Raw genomic sequence first — 17600 nt, 5'->3', positions numbered from 1 at the left:
GTGAGAGGTTAAATACCATGGAGACCGATGCTTGTAGAAACACTGCTCAAACCATAGAGATGGGTGCTTGGAAAAACACTACTCAGACCATGGAGACCGGTGCTTAGAAAAACACTGCTCAGACCCGTGGAGATGGGTGCTTGGAAAAACATGACTCAGACCACGGAGCCAGGTGCTTGGAAAAACACTGCTCAGACCATGGAGACAGGTGCCTGGAAAAACACTGCTTAGACCATGGAGACAGGTTGTTGTTTTTTTTTAAGCCCGTGGAACATGCGTCTAAACAAACTTCCCCCTGTGAACAAAAAAAGTGCAACCGTGAAATCTCAGCACACAAAAACGTGCACAAGGGTGCAAGGTCCTATAATAAAGAAGGGACCTACTTCCCGACCCCCTGGGGCGCAAGGCTCCTGACAGGGGTTGAGACTGTTGGCCCACCAACCCGAAGGCCGGTGGACCCCGATCCTTTGGGGACCTGCCAAAACAGGTCCCTCACAGTACTAGGCATGGGGGCTCTCCCGAAGAGAGACTCCCCTCCTGGGTGGGAGGAGACAGAGAACCCCATAGAGGGCACAGAATCTGCTCCCAGCATTAGGAATAGGCCCAGAAGAAACCTGCACCTTCAGCATCTGTGGGTCAAATAACGCTTTTTTTAAAAAGCCAATCGTGCATTAAGTGCAATAAATAATACTAAAGTGCCAGTGCACCACGCTGACAGGCCTTAGGGGCCGGAGTGCAAAAATATTGCCCCGGACTAGCCATAAGGCCTGTCCAAGAGGCGTTGTGCAGAAAATTGCAATGTGGTGTGTGACCGAGTGATCAGTGAGTCAATGTGGGGTCCCACACCCAAGTGACTTCCTGAGCACCCCTGGGACGCCACAACACCATGGGCTTCTGCCGCCCCCAACCTTCCATCCAGACCAAGCTTCGCATCCATTCCTCTCAGGAGGCAGGGCACCTTCAGAGATCCCTCCGCCGGAAGCCACCCATCACAAGGGTCGAAAGCTCAGATGGCCTGGAACCTGATTCACTACCCCACCAATTACGCCAGGAATTACTAAGCCGCCATCTACCCACACTCCAAAGGCAACGGCGGCCGTTCTGTTCCCGACAACTAATAAGAACAGCTACTACACTTGATCTTAGCCAAAAGGCAGAGAAGCGACCATGGAGACAGGTGCTTGGAAAAACACTGCTTAGACCATGGAGACAGGTTCTTGGAAAAACACTGCTTAGACCACGGAGACAGGTTCTTGGAAAAACACTGCTTAAACCATGGAGACAGGTGCTTGAAAAAACACTGCTCAGACCATGGAGACAGGTTCGTGGAAAAACACTGCTTAGGCCATGGAGACAGGTTCTTGGGCGCCCCGTAGAGGTGCTGAGAGCCAGAATGTGATGTCACTCTGGTCCAGGCACCTCTACAGGGCATGCAAGGGAGTTGTAAGCAATGCATGTATGGATGGAGCTGCCTCGCAGCCATAGCTCCAGCACACCCCACCTTATGCTGACACTCGGCGCCAGCAGCATATTTTGAATGGCTGCTTGGTGCAAGAATTGACAGTGCTGCACTAGGGGGAGGCTGAGAAACCTCTCACCTAGAAAAGTGGAAAAGTGTCGCGCCCCACTTTTGGGTCATGACCCACCAGTTGAAAACCAAGGGCTTAGACCAAGGAGGCGGGTGTTTTGAAATACACTGCACCATGGAGATGGGTGCTTGAAAATACACTGCTCAGACCATGGAGAAAGGTGCTTAGAAATACACTGCTCAGACCATGGAGACAACTGATTGGAAATACATGCTCAGACTATGGAACACACTGTTTAGATCACAGGCAGATACGTGGAAATAAATTATTAAGAACATGCATATGAACAATACAGATGCTTAGAAATACACTACTCAGACCATGGAATACATTGCTCAGACCGTGGAGATGGATACTTGGAAATACACTGCTCAGACCATGGAAATGGATGCTTGGAAATACTGCCAGGACAAGGTCTTGTAGAACCCAAGGCCAAAGGGAGGAGGCAAAGTAAGCTGTGAACTATTTAGACAGCGTAGGTTGCAAGTCTTACCCTTTTTGTGCCCCCCACTTCTGCTGAAGCACCCCGTTGGCCACCTCTTCTGTCTACTTCTCACCTCAGCCCTGCTTGGAAATATACTGCTCGGACCATGGAATACACTGCTCAGACTATAAAATGAAAGCTGACAGCCTAATTGCTAGGTGTTTATTATGGTTTTCTTGTCTCTGTGCTCAACGTCCACACTATATATATAAGGACACTATATGTGGGGGGTTTCTATGTACCCTGTTGGCTCTAAAAGTTAGAACATGCAGCATTGTGCTAGGAAAAATGCTAATATTACACTTGCGGGTGGGAAGGGGTTAGGCACTTTGGCTCAATATACTTCTCATACGCTGTGTGCATGGTACTGTTGAAGATGCATGGGACACACACTCTTTTTTGTGAGGCTTAACTCATAGTTATCAGATTATTTTTTAATAAGAAGAGACTTGCCTTAAGTGTGCATAGCAAAGAAATTATGTTAAAAAAATTTATTCTACCTAATGAAAAACACATTTCTAAATACAAATTGTTTATACAAAGGTACTGACATAAAATATAATGCTGCTTGAATGTTTGGGCAAATAAGTATTATCCCTTGTTTGTATGATATAGATCATGTTCTCCTCTTCACTTATCATATTATTGTTATTTGGGACTTTTTAAATGAACCTCCATGTTCAGGAATATTTCTTGTCATGTGTTCATGAAGAATAACAGCAAAATTATTGTAATCTCAGCACGTGTTTCTGAACTGTAGTAATAATTGTACAAATCATTTTCATGTCATGAGGCACACATTCATTCATGACCAAACTGATAATCTAATATATAGTTAAGATAAAATATTGAGACTCGGTGCTATGAGCAATTCTTTTACCACTTAGGTGCATATTGAAGGGGAGGTGAAAAATAGAGGCAAGTCCTTTCTACTGGCAAACTCAATATATTTCAGTGCAAGCTTTCAAAAGTATTTACTTCTCATTGCCAGGCATGATGACCTAAAAATAAAAATATATACACACATGCAAAATGGACATCAAAAAGCAAATATAAAATCAAGAACAAACAGATGTGGATAGCTATAAAGCAATGGGACACGTAGACCACAAACTGAGTCTATGAAAAAAGCAGTAACGTGAAAGCAGTACTTTTTCAGGAGTTCGTCAAATTTTGGTAAGCCATGCTTATGTCTCAACTTTACCAAACTAATGCAGATATACAGTAGTGTATATCATAATCACTGGCCTCCATAGCTGCTTGTATTGTCAAGTAATTCAATCTCAAAGATCCTAAAGATCATAAAAATATTCTAGAGTCAGATTTCAGTCAGTTTTACACATAAGAGGACTGGCAAGCTGCCAAGATTCTGCAGCAATAGAAAGTAATGTGGAAAAAAGCTTAGATTTCAGTGCCTCTGTTGTGAACATTCAATAATTTCTCCACAATGCCTATGTCTATAGGGGTTACTGCTTGTTCAGGATATGCAAATTTTATAGCATGCATATTGTGTGCAAAGGTTCAATATAAGCACAGTACTAAATTCTGCTGGGGCAGCTGTTATCAGGGGGTATAAGCTATCAGGATAGACTTCAAATTCTTTCTTCTCCCCTAAGTTGGCACCAGCAGCATCGTTTCTCCTCCTACTTGCTTTTTGATACTTCTCTTCTTTGGTGAGATCTGAGTGCTTGGGTTTCTGAGTCTACAAAGCAACTGTAATCAATATAAGGGGTTTTCATGTTTTTTCCTCAGAATGCCGTAGGAGCTGCTGGGAGGTACAAATATAGAGAGGAATGCTGAAAACTCTCACGTGTCCAGGAAAAATACTGGAGGATCTCACTCTTAGGGTATTCAGGGGCTAACTCGGCACACCAAGTTGTACTTAATAACTTACTTTTCATGTTTTGAATACAATGACCAATAGTATGCAGAGCAAAGCTAATATTGTACATTTCTGACTATGAGGAGTTCATTTAGTAAGTATCAAACAGTGAGTGGGCATGTTAGATATTCTAGAAGATCATTTACAAAGAATCTTGTAGATATGACCAATTTTGCATGTTGTTGACTTTGTGTAGCCACTGCCGAATCTAATCTGTATTACTCTGAATATTTGGCAACATGTTTCATAGTCATTTTTTTATTGCTTTCACCTTAATTTTACAACAGGACCTCTATTTTCCGAGTGCTGATATTGTGTGGCTCTTGACACTTAAGACCTTTTATTTTCAAGCTGAACACCACTTCTGTACACCCGTATCAATCCCAATACCTGCAATCCTATGCTGGTTTCAGAGTGAAAACATCTCATTATTGTTTGAGTGGAAAGGGTTAGCTGCTTAGCCAGTACTTTTTTTGTGCTGTGTAATGCTGTAAAAAAAGCGCAATAAACAAATAAAATTGCACACTTTTTATTTCCTGTGATATAAATACGAAACTATTGCAAAACAAGCAGTAATCACAAAGTAATTTAAAACAATAAGTAAACCATTTACTTACAGAAAATAAAAGGTGCTGGAAATAAGGGTTGCAAAATAATCTAATACTTACGGGGTTATTTACAAAGCTGCCAAAGGCAGCCGAAGGGAAGTGAGCCAAACAATGTTCGGCTATTCACTTCTGGCTTGTACGGCTGAAATCAGCCGTACATCAGCTGGCTTCGGCTGAGCCGAAGTGCAGAAGGACTTCAACTCAGCCGATCCAACATCTGGATCGGCTAAGCCGAAGCTCCGGCAGCTCACTTGCAGCAGCTCACTTGCTGACATTTGCCCCTATTCTCATAGGGGCCGAATGCCAGTGAGTGAATAGCCGAATGTCGCCGAGCTCCGGGGAATCGAGCAGAATAGCAAATCAATGAAAATAGTAAAAAAAATGTTTAAGAAATAATTAAAAATGTAAATACATTTAAAAATGTAAAAATAAATAAAGATTTTTTTAAAAAGCAAATAACAATTGGGCGGAGCTAGCAGTGACTGTTTCCTATTGGGCGGCACCTGCCAGAGTCTTCTAGCAGGTCCCGGCATTGAATAACAACTGTGCGGAGCCGGCCGTGAAGTCACTTGGGGACACTGATCTGTCATTACAGCTGCCCAGCTGTCATTTGCTGGGTGAAAGGCCGGCCTTCGGCAGGCCCTTTGCCGCGCTTTGGGTGTCACTTCGGCTCAGTCGAGCCAAGGCATATGCCTTCAGCTTGGCTGAGCCGCTTGGCCGACTTCGGCTGCTGTAGGAGCTATAGTGAATAGCCCGTACAGCAGCGCTTTGGTTCGACTGAAATGTAGGGCTCCGGTGGCCAAAGAGAGCCGAAGGATCAGCCGAAGCTACGGCTGCATCCTTCGGTTCCTCTGTGAATAGCCCCCTTAGACATAGAAGCACCACATTTTGTTGGAAATTGAGGGCCTATTCACGCAAAGCACAGTAACACATGTAAAATTTGTAATGACTCCCCAATGCATTTGGCTCACCACAACACACAGTTGCATTAGAACAAAGGGTCATGTGCAATTTTAAGCACGTTTGAGATTAAAAAACATATAGGCTTAATTCACAAGGCTTTACATAAGGATAAGGATCTACTGTATATGTTCAGCCATGTGACTGTCGTTTTTGAATCTCACAATTGTTTTGGACTCTGTATTCAATATATTGTCAAATATGGATAATTAGCCCCTTAGTGATGTACGTGAGCAATTATTCAGGGCTTCGGAATGCTGCTAATCGCTGAGATCAGGGGTTACCAATCATTAATGTATGCCTCTTTAACAAAGCATCTATGTGTGACAGTGATAGAATTGCGGTGTTACTCACCTTGGTGGAATCGCTCCCTTGCTGGCACCAAACACTCGCTTGCAGTGAGGGAGCAACATCTCTCTGGCCCCGTTACTGAATAAGTGATTTTATAGAGACTTGCAGTAGATCTCTTGGTGATTCTGAAGCTCGTGATTTGTCGATTTCACTTATCAGTCCTCAGACACCGCTTTAGGTCATATTTTCCAAATCTCTTTGCAGAATAACAGAATGCTATGTGTGCATCTTGTAAACTGTAACCAATGAACACAGCTGTTGTGACTGTCTGGAAATCTGAGAAGCATCATCTGTTAATGGTCCTTTGAGCCAGGCAGCTTTGATCCAAAGAACATGGATTAAAATCAGTAGGAACTATTAATTTATAAATTGTTCTTAGATTGTATTATTTTCCTTCTTATCCTTACTGAAGCATTTTTGGGCATACAGTATATACTGTATGTATGTGTGTGCAGTGTGAATACAAATACAAATATGTTAAAAAAAAAAGAAAGAAAGAAGAAGAAAAAGTTGTTTTAATGTATCCACTGGCCATGATTTGTTACAGTTATATGGAAGCATCTCCATTGTTTCTATTGATTCCAATGCCAACGTTCAAGGCTAGGTAAGATCTTTAGGATCTTGTAAAAGTTAATCTTTGTTAATTATTACATAGGGGATGATACGTCTTCAAAAGGATGCATCATCAGTGAATAAAAGTGAAAGATTTCTCTGCACTGTACTCAATTAAGGGATTTAGGACACCACAGGAACTTGGAGGCCACCTTCCATTTAAACCAGGTCATCCAATACATGGGTAAGGGTCTGAAAACAAATAGGATACACCTATATATCCAATGCAGAAATCCAGCAGCAACTACAAAGTTATTTATTGGTTATACAGTGTTTTACAGTGCTGATGCTTTGCATACATAATTATTCTGAAGTTTTAAATTGTTGCACTATTTTTAAAGTAATATTATTTAATGCTATGATCACTGATCAATAACTATTAACAAAAAATGTAGCTTATTTGTTTTTTATTTGGAACTGTCCTTTTACTTCCTCCAATAACTTAATCTACACAATTATTGCCTTTTGTATAACTTCCCCCTCCTACTAGATTGTAAGCTCCCATGAGCAGGGCCCTCGTAACCCTATTATACTGAAACTGTATGGTAACTAACCTCCATTTTGTAAAGTGCTGCGCAAACTGTTGGTGCTATATAAATCCTGTATTATAATACTAATATTAATAATTAGGTAGAGCCTCAAATCATCTCTGAATTGGTGCTGACACTGTCCTTCCTTCTGGAGGGTGGCTACTTTTGTTCTCCATGGTCCCTGTGTGAGTTGTAAAGTAGCCATCACTCCAAGATCACTCCCGCGATGGACTACAATCTCATGTTTTGTTTACTCATTTGTTTTGAGATCGTAGTCCATCACACCTCCTTACCTCCTTACCATCTTGTCTTGAATTGTATTGTAACTGTAATGTCTTCCTTATATTGTAAAGCGCTGCGCAAACTGTTGGTGCTATATAAATACTATGTAATAATAATCACAGGAGTGAGCTTGGAGTGGAAGCTACTTTACAACACACACAGGGTCCATGGTGAACAAAAGTAGCCACCCTCCAGAAGGAAGGACTGTGTCAGCATCAATTCAGAGAGCATCGGAGGATCTACAGCCGAGTCATACACAAATAAGCTACATTTTGTTAATAGTAGACATGTAACCCCACAAAAAAATTGTTTAATTACGTATCGATTCATATTTTTATTTCTTTGCTTTTTGAATTTCGGATCCAAAATTCGGTTTGGTTCATTATTCGGATTTCATATCTGTCCGAATATTCCTTTCAGAAAGGTCCACAACATGCCATCACATGACCGTGCCACTAATGCAACCCCCAACAGCCAAACAAAATCTGATTGGCCAGAGAACAGTCACATGTTCAATTAAGTTTTGTTTTGAACCAAATTAGGATGGATCCGAATTTTCTTTACAGGAACATTCGGATTAGTTTGCATTCGGAGGCATTCAAATTTGGAAATTTAGATGCACCCGCATGCCCTTATTTAACAAAATTTGAACGAATATCCATTTGGAACTAAATTATTTACATGTCTAGTTAATAGTTAAGGTATTTGAATGCATTTTTAATTCCTACGTTTCGTGTCACTTTACAGTGATTACTATACAATATTGTAAGAGGATTTTATTTCAAAACCTATTCTACAAAACACAACATTTTGGCCATCATTTATTTACAGGGACACAGTCACTTTTATTGATTCTATTTGCCATTTGTGGTGGTTACATGCTGTCGTTGTGGCACAAATTGTAGAATGCTTAAGACAGACAGGCAGATATTGAGTTGTGCATAGTTAGGTGTGTTTGTGCAGGTGCATGCTAGTGTCTGTGGTGTAAATTACTTATTTTTATTTTAGATATTTTAGCAAAACTAATGTTCAGATTCAGTATTTTTGTGGAGGAACACTCCAAGATATAGTATATGCTACCCATCTTTCTATCTAGCAGTATAATTTAAGCCCTTAAAGACCTTTAAACTCCCAAGTTTAAGGATAAGGAATAGCATTTACCAGATTGTAAAAAAAAAAAGCAAAACAAAAAAAAAACACAAACACTTTTTGCTCTTGTTGTTCATCTGATTTATGTATTATACAGTGTATTTTGCTTTTAATGTCATTGCTTTTTCATTGCTCATATAGTCATGTTTCATAGTTGCAGTGAAGCTTATTATTTGATGAACACTCTGGGACATATATATAGATATATATGTATATATATATATCTATATATATGTCTGCCTTACACCGTTGACATCTCTAAACACTTGATGGCAGCTTTATGTTCCTTACACTATATTCTATCTGCCGTCAAAAAACTTTGGTGACTATGAGGAGAAACCAAGCTTAAGCTATGCACCATGTAGTAGAACATGTTTTTAAATTATTAGCAAATAGATTCTAATAAAATTTGATAACAATAAGAACAGTTGGTCATTCAAATCTAACCAGACAGGTTATGGTGTGGTGGGCTTAAAGGAACCAAAGAGCCCTCCACTAAACTGCTGCAAAGCAGAGTGGAGGGTTCTCAAAACAGAAGGTTAGTTACGTGCCATAGTGGACAGATCCCTGCAGATAATGCCTTAATCCTCCTGCAAATACTATCTAACTGTTGTATGCTGAAAAATCTAGATTAGACATAATACTGATTTTAAGATCTAGCTCTAGAATAAATTATTTTTTTTGCCAATATATCTTGATCATAGCCATTATTATGATATATTCCTGCCATACACGAGCAGTGATTATGACGCATTGCAAGTGTTTATGGCACTAAAGCACAATACTACGATGTAGCTAAAAGGGCACATCAGTGGCTTCACAACATCAGCATTAGTGTCATTTAGATCAGTTGGCTTATAATTTTTTGTTTTAGATTTTGTATGTCTCCTCTCATAAGGTAGACTTGAACAAAGATAACTTTGTTTATTACTGTCTCACACACAGTTATGGTAAAAATCCTTTTACATACACTGAATACTGGATGCGTGTCAGAAAAAAGCTTATGTGAGGGTCTGAATGTTGTTGAATGATTAGATACCTTAATGTCTGGCTACCTTTATACTACTGTTCATTTTGACTCTGTCTGGTAATACTGTACTCCAGCTTCCTCTTTGCTATGAATTTTTCTTAAGAACTTTGTCATGGGCAACAAACAAATATGTTTATTACTGTTGTTATAACAGATCTCTAAAAATGCATTCTTTAACTAGGATATTTTTGGTGGACCTACCGGTAATTTGTGTAGTACTGAAGAGTACAAGACCAACAGCCAGGAACAATGATAGAGCCCGTGGGTAACCAGTATGTGGTGTCCAGATCTGTATATTCAGAAAACAGTTTCCGCACTGAAAATGAAAAAATTCACAGATATCATAAAACATTCCTGGACCATCTGTGTCTCTTTTTCGGGTATGCCTTTATTTAAATTTTTGATGGAATGTTTAAAAAATAATTAAGCCTTTAGTATGTATGAAGTCACTTGTTACAAACATAAAATAATCATATTGTTTTTCCAGTAAATCAGCATTCACTACACATAAATCTATGCAATGTATATAAATATGTATATTCTTGCTGCTGCACTTACAGTAATAGTTTCACAGTAAAAGTGGGATATAACTATGATACATTTATGTATTCAAGAAATGTATTTGCTATTGCTATTGTAAAACTTTGTAAAAAGACCTTATATTATTGTTCCTTATATTACCTGCAAAAGAGGCTGAGCGATTGATATGGGTTAAATTATGATGACTGGCGTACATTAAATACATTCTAAGAGAAATGTAAAATGCCAAATATGTTTCAAAAAAAAAAAAAAAAAAAGGAATCAGTCGATAGGAGTAAACACCTTTTCTTGTGTCTTCATAAATCAGCCCTTGTTTGTATGTAGTTCTTTCCTATAGTTTTCCTTTAGGTTCATCTTCCGTAAGTTGAATGCTACCTACCCAAGAGATGTGCTGTGTAGGATTTTCCCGTGTGTCATCAGGTCTACTTAATATTTCACTAATAGGTTCATCTTCCACACATCAGTTTAGATTAAAAAATTTACCAAATGAACAATTGTTTACTGTAATGTGTCTTGTTAACATTCGTTTTCCGAAAAAAAAATTACCACTATATCACATACTTATTATAAAAATGATATATACGTATATATCTATATATATGTGTATATATAATGTATTTATATATGCTTTAAATGTATTATTATTATTTTATTATTATTTATTTTAATACTGTAACTGTACCTGGCAGTTGCAGGTATTAAACTTATTGCTTTGCAGTTGGTGGTGCCAAAAGGAAGGGTGTTTAAAAATGTATCCCCAGGATTGGGCAGTGTTTATGTGCTAATTGCACATGGGAAGGGGTGAAATTAATTTGGAATATTTAATTAAAATTATGTTTTGCATCAGACATATGCTACAAGGCAAAGAGCAAGGCTGCAAAGTATTGCAATACCAAATAATGCAATTCCATTTAATTAAATACTAATATCAAATTGTATTAGTAGAAAATGTTTTTGATTCAGTAATCCACAGACAATGAATAAAATGTAGTACAAGAGCAACCAACCAGAATTTCTCTTCCAAATTGCTGACCACCGCAATCAAAAATCTAGTGGTTGCAATGAGCTAGTGCACTTTGGGAATTCCCATTGTTCTTTGTACTTCTGTACTGTGCGTTCTCAGTTATAGTATACTTATATAGAAATCGATATGGCAAATCATATACTGTATCTTGAAACATTGATACCAGTGTGCATCTTCAGACAAAGATCCTAGTTGAGTGTAAACTATGAAAAAAGATTCAGCCAATGGGCAATATGTTGCACGCTTAGAGGTTTAGGAAATCCATAAGCACATGATTATGTACACAGTAAGAATTATAAATTGTATGTATTATGTTGCAACCTTCTGTTCCAGTTGTTCTAAGGAGAAAGCCAAAAGAATAGCTTACACCTTTTTTCCTATCGCCTCATGGCTCCCTATGTACCGAATAAGGGAATGGATCTTCGGTGATATTGTTTCTGGAATCAGCACTGGCCTGGTGGCTGTCCTGCAAGGTAAGCCATTTGTTTTTATCATTTAAACCAAAGCTTTATTTGAAGTGAGCTTGTTGAACTCAAAATCTAAATGTTATGTGTAGGAAAAGCTTGGATAATACCAACAGTGCTCTTGCCAAAACAGGATGCAGATATTCATCCATAATATGACATAATATGCAATCTTTATTACTAACTCTATAGTAGAAAAATTACTTGTAGTTGAACAGTAGACATGTGCGATTCGTTTCAGAAAAATACATTTTTTTGGACGAATTTTAGTTATTCGGAGATTTGAATGTATCTGAATTTCCGAATAACAGAAATGACGAATGAAAATTAAACCAAATTTCTGGAAACGACATTTCACACAAAATTAATTAGCGGTAGTCTGTACGAATTTTAGTTGCAGCAAAGTGACACTTTAAAAAAAAAATGTTTAATGTCACTTTGCTGCAACGAAACGAACGAAACAAACACAAAACGGAAACAAACTTTCGTACAGACTACCGCTAACGAATTTAGTCCGAATCTGAATCCCAAAACGAATTTACTTTCGGACCCGAAGCACAAAAAACAAAATAACGCAAAATCCGAATCAAAACGAAACTAAACTTAACAAATTGTTTGCCGGTGCACATGTCTATTGAACATAGTTGCTAAGAGCTGGCAAGCTGAAAACAAGCCAAAATCAGTTAGCAAATGGGGTAATTGCCCCTGTTTTACAAAACATAGACCTGTAACTACAAAATCTGGATACCTACTGGGCATTTCAGTAAAAGCAGTTAAAGCAGACCTGCAGGGAAAATTGTTATTAACCCTTGCAGTGGGGCTACTCCCCACTGCAAGGGTTAACTGCTGGTTTTGGTCTTCAGAGGAATATACCAAAGCTATACTCACCTGATCTTCTGAGCTAGCCGGCTGTGACTGCATTCTCTCCAGTCCCTCTCGTCCTATGCTGAGGTGATGGAATGTCTCTCAGCATTATCATGCCCTATACACTGTGTATAGAACATGATGATTTATGGGACCTTACCCTGCTGGAGTGGAGGGGGAGAGAGGCTCCAGTGACTGGTCTAAGAGTAAGCTGGCTTCAAGGATTGGGCAAGTATAACTTTTTTATTTTCACCCCTAGACACAACTGAGCACTTAAAGGGATATTAAAGTCAAAAGGATTTTTAGATATTTCATATGCTAATGAAATCACTTGCAATGGATGCTGCTTTTTGATGTTTAAAAGTTTTAGTTTCCTGCAGAACCAGGTGGTCCTCTGAGCACTGGTCCTGACTTCCTGTTTTAGAATGACTCATTTCTCAAACATAGTGCTATGCAGTCACCCTCGTGTGTGCTAGTAAGCACAACAAATCAAGCTACACTCCTCCTCCCTTGCCCCCTCTCCTCCCACCTCCCTTCTCCAAGCAAGTAGATGAACAGTTGCTGGAGTCTGCACTGTTCTTTGTGATCTTGTACTGGACTTGGAAGACTTGGAAGCAGCTGTTCAGAAACATGATGATTGTAAGCGTTTGGGCAAAAATATAACGCAGCGCTTTGCTGGGCAATGCATATTTGTTTGATCTGTATTCATTATTGAAAAAAATGTTTGAGAGTTTAATACTAATTTAACCCTTACTGTATAGGGTAGCCCCACTGCAAAGGTTAAAAATAATCTCCCCAGAGTTTGTCTTTAAATACATTTAGTAAACAAGACTGCCAATGTAAGTATCCTCTGTGTTCAAACAGTGTAATTTCCTGTATGTGTAACAGCAAGCAGGGGAAGGGGCAACTGACTTTGAACTTATTTAATTCTTATAAACGATGGCCAGTATTGGGATGCAAACAAACGCTCCTTCAATGAAAATGCAATGCAGCCATAATGCTCTCTCTAAGAAACACCTACAAAGTTGTGTAACTGATGTCAAAAGCACAAATAATCATTTCAAAGATGTCAGTTTAAGGTTTTTCTAGGAGAGAAATAGTAACAGCTCTGACTAAAAGAAAAAAACGAAACTCCACTATGGTTTCTACCTTCTACTGTAAAAGCAAGATAAGCGTTCTGCTGGAAAGAGTTATTCAACTCCTACTGCCCCCCAGGTTTATAGTGGCTGGCCATCTACCAGCACATATGCATTCTATTGTTTATTATTAAAGAAAAACAGAATGATTGGGCTGTTTCTAAGTAGGCACAACATACATAAAATGCATATTGCTATAAAAACAAATTCCTTTTACTTGAATATTCTCTTATTTTTCAGGTCTGGCCTTTGCCCTTTTAGTAAATGTGCCTCCTGGCTATGGATTGTATGCAGCATTTTTTCCTGTCATTATTTATTTTTTCTTTGGTTCATCGAAGCATATATCAGTTGGTGAGTAGTTTCCTTTACATGAAAAATTCGCAAACAACCACAAAGGAGAGTTGGGGAAAGAATCAATGACTTTTAACTACACTGCTTTATAGTATTACAAAGCAGTTTCAATCAAGTTTAAAAGTAAGAAGTCTTTTTGGGATTAGAAAGATGTTCAGCGGAATCATGTGTGGTGAGTAGAAAGAACTATGCGAAACGGTTTATTGGTCAAAGGATTAGGAAGTAGGATTGACACCTTTTCTTCACGCAAAACCTGAACACTCCCAGGCAATTTTTGGGGGAGAATATACAGGAGAGAGTGATGAGAGACGGCCAGGAGAGAGAGCGAGGAGAGACATCAAGGAGAGAGAGCAAGGAGAGACAGCCAGGAGTAAGAGCAAAGAGAGGCAGCCAGGGGAGAGAGTGAGGAGAGACAGCCAGGGGAGCGACAGGAGAGACAGTCATTTCGAGCATCCATCTTCTTCAAGTGGTATTGCAGTATGGTTCCTGTTTCTGTTTATTCGAGAGACAGTCTGGGGAGACAGAGAAGAGACAGCCATGAGAGAGAGAGGATACATGGCCAGAAGACAGAGAGAAGAGGCTGCCAGTAGAGAGAGAGAGAGGAGAGGCAACCAGGAGAGAGAGAGAGAGGAGAGACAGAAAGCGTGAGAGACAGAGAGTGCAGAAAGAACGGAGAGAGCAGAAGGAGAGACCCATATTACATATGACTGTTATATAGAATACTCACCCGAACCTACAAGCCAGTTGGCTCCCTCCAGCCTGTCTCCTGCTCCTTTGCAGTGATGGTATGTTCCTCAGTGTCCTCATGTACTATACAGTGTATTGGACATGATGACTTGAGGATCCTTAGACCGCTGCAGTGGAAGGAGAGAGAGACTCCAGGGACTGGTCTAAGAGCCTGCTGGCTCAGATAATCGGGCAAGTATAATTTTTTTTGTACCCTAGGTGCCACGCGGATTTCACCCCATTGAAACCAATGGGGTCGCGCGGCACGATGAGTAGTGAGCATTGACCGCCACAGGACCGAGGATCAGGTGAGTGTATATACTCTGTATTCCGGCTCCTAGACCAAAATGCGCAGTTAACCCTTGCAGTGCAGGGGTAACCCCACTGCAATAATACATAAAAAATTTATAAATAAACCTGAATACATTCCACCATGCTTGCTTCTACTATAATCTACTCTCGTTGGCTGACAAAAATGAGCAGTGTAAGAGTTAGTGGTAAGAAGTGCAATAGAGGCAAGGGAAAAGGAATAAGAACATAGAGAAATGGATAAGAGTTTCCAACTATGCAGCGCCACATAGTCTTATGATTTGACCCAGGTGTCTTTATTGCCGCAGCCTTCAACTATATAGATTTTTCACTAAAGCACAATTATTAGGGAATAAAACACCTGCTTTGTTTATCCAGCGCAGGATTAATAAATACATATAGAGAAATTGATGTTTTTTAAAAGAAAGAAAAAGTAGAAGCTGAACTCCTTTGTTCTCGGCAATTAGACAAAATAAAACTTGCAGAGAGGTTACTATTATTTAAAGGTAAGAGGGCAGTGAAGCACCCCTTTCCATGCCTCCAGTTGTATGGAGATTAGAAGAGCCAATATTAGAAGATATTATTATTATATTATTTTCTGCATGACAGCACAAACAAATATAACTTTCTAACAAAAACAAAAAAAAAGGATAAACACATTTCGGGTATAGTCTAGTGGAAACACCTATAATATCTTTTAGATCTCACTCGCAAAAAAACTATGGGGGTAATTCACAAAAGGGTGAAGAGTTTGGAGAAGACAGGAGAAGTGAACAATCTAGGCCAAAATAGCCGATTTGGAAAAATTCTCCAATTCAGGTCACTTTCCAGTTCAGCTATGTTGTCCTAGATTGTTCACTTCTCCTGCCTTCTCCAAACTCTTCACCCTTTTGTGAATAACCCCTTATGTTTTAATCTAATTTTCATTCAAAAATACATATTTTTTAGATAGCTTACTATTTAAACACCATATGCATTCAAGTTGTTTTAGAAACATACAGGCACATTGGTAAAGTGTTGCCAAAATTTCATTAACATCATCCCCTTGTTTATGTTACCACTGGCATGGATTTTAGGTCCTCACCAATTAAAACGTTTTTTAGGTCCCTTTCCTGTTTTGAGTTTGATGGTTGGAACAGCTGTACTCCGATTAGTTCCTGATGATCAAACAGACCCAGATATCAATGAAAAAAGAGTTGTTGTGGCAGCTTCTGTAACAGTGCTTGCAGGAATCTTCCAGGTCAGTGCTAGAATATGCCTTATTGGATTAATAGTGAATACTGCAGCATTAATACAAATAATAAACAAACAATTTATTTTTCTTAGCTGGCTTTGGGACTGCTGCAAGTTGGATTTATTGTCATCTATTTGTCTGACTCCCTGATAAGTGGCTTTACAACAGCTGCTGCCATCCATGTTTTAGTATCACAGTTAAAGTTTGTGCTGGGGTTAAAAGTTGATCCATATAGTGGACCTTTGTCCTTGTTTTATGTAAGTACATTTATCAATTTATAATGTTTTGCTACCTGCTATTTATTTATGTTTAAGTCTGACTAACAACTACCAATAACAGTAAACACTGAGAAACACTTTTACATGTTGTAATGCATCTAGGCAAGCAACCATATTTCTAGCTGCATGTTAGCAAATTCTGGGCCATACACAAATTTTGTAAAGCCAGCTTAGTGCACATGTTCATTCACTTCAGTAATCAAAAACTGTGGCCCCATTCATGTGTGTTGCAGTGCACAATCCTACACATTTTCTTACACATCAGCATCATACTTTTTAAGTGCTATGGGGTGCAGTGCCATTTATTTTTAATGACACACCAACATGCATGCATGCACAAAACAAATGCAGCTGAGCCTCAGGTTACTAAAAATATGCATTTCTTGTAGGTGTGCTAGAGAAGTATAGGTTAGGTGTGTTTAAATAAATATTTCCCTTGTGCTACGTCTGTAACATTCCACAGAAACTTCAGTTCAAAAGCTTACTAACTACTTCCTCCTAAAACCAATAGCCATTACTCTAGACTCATACTTTTGGACCTTTCTGCTGCCTTTGACACAGCTAACAACCCGCTGCTCCTCAATGAACTCCAATTCCTTGGCCTCCAAGACTCTGTTCCCTCATGGTTCACCTTCTACCTATCTCAGTGCATCTTCAGTGTCACCTACAACTTTATTTCCTCCTCTCCTCTTCCTCTTTCCCATGGTTTTTTTTTTAGTTTTATAAAGAGTAGGTAGGGGTTATAACTCCTGCAGGTTTATTTTTTGCTTTCTGTGTACCACTGGGGAAATTTCCATTCCCTTGTGTTCACCCTGTCCCAGAGAGGAAGTCTCCTAAAATAAGGGGAATTTCCCTCTTAAACAGTTGTCTTTGGATAATGTGTATTCCTGTTGGAAGAGTGCCCCTCACCTCTTGTTCTGGAGACAGCTCTAGAATTTTGGATTTCTCATCACTTTCTTTCTAGATGACAGAGTCTACAGAGCTCATAGCTGCTGTTTGCAAATTGAGAACCCCTTGGCTGAGAGATCCTGGGGAACATAGGATGATACTGACCAAATCAAGGGGGTGATTTATAAATCATTTAGCAAGCCATATGCTGGGCGAACCCCATTCATGCTCTATCTAGTGGCAGTAAATGCTTTGCGTATGGTTAGCCAGATGATTTATAGATCATCCACTAAGGGGGTTATTCACGAA

At 39.2% G+C, this 17600-nt stretch overlaps 1 protein-coding gene across 1 annotated transcript in view; it reads left to right on the top strand.

Annotated features, from left to right (window-relative positions):
- Nucleotides 1-17600, top strand: part of LOC108787500 — a 176851-nt gene that overhangs the window by 123717 nt on the left and 35534 nt on the right. Inside the window, exons 37-41 of the mRNA XM_018557073.1 lie at nt 9718-9857; nt 11375-11514; nt 13746-13856; nt 15995-16131; nt 16218-16382. Coding sequence (XP_018412575.1) covers nt 9718-9857; nt 11375-11514; nt 13746-13856; nt 15995-16131; nt 16218-16382 — 693 coding nt within the window. The remainder of the gene's footprint in view (nt 1-9717; nt 9858-11374; nt 11515-13745; nt 13857-15994; nt 16132-16217; nt 16383-17600) is intronic.

Source organism: Nanorana parkeri, unplaced genomic scaffold (assembly GCF_000935625.1).
Source record: "Nanorana parkeri isolate BGI_ZX_2015 unplaced genomic scaffold, ASM93562v1 scaffold265, whole genome shotgun sequence".
NCBI lineage: Eukaryota > Metazoa > Chordata > Amphibia > Anura > Dicroglossidae > Nanorana > Nanorana parkeri.
The sequence above is the reverse complement of the archived record's forward strand: the minus strand, read 5'-3'. Positions and strand labels throughout refer to the sequence as shown.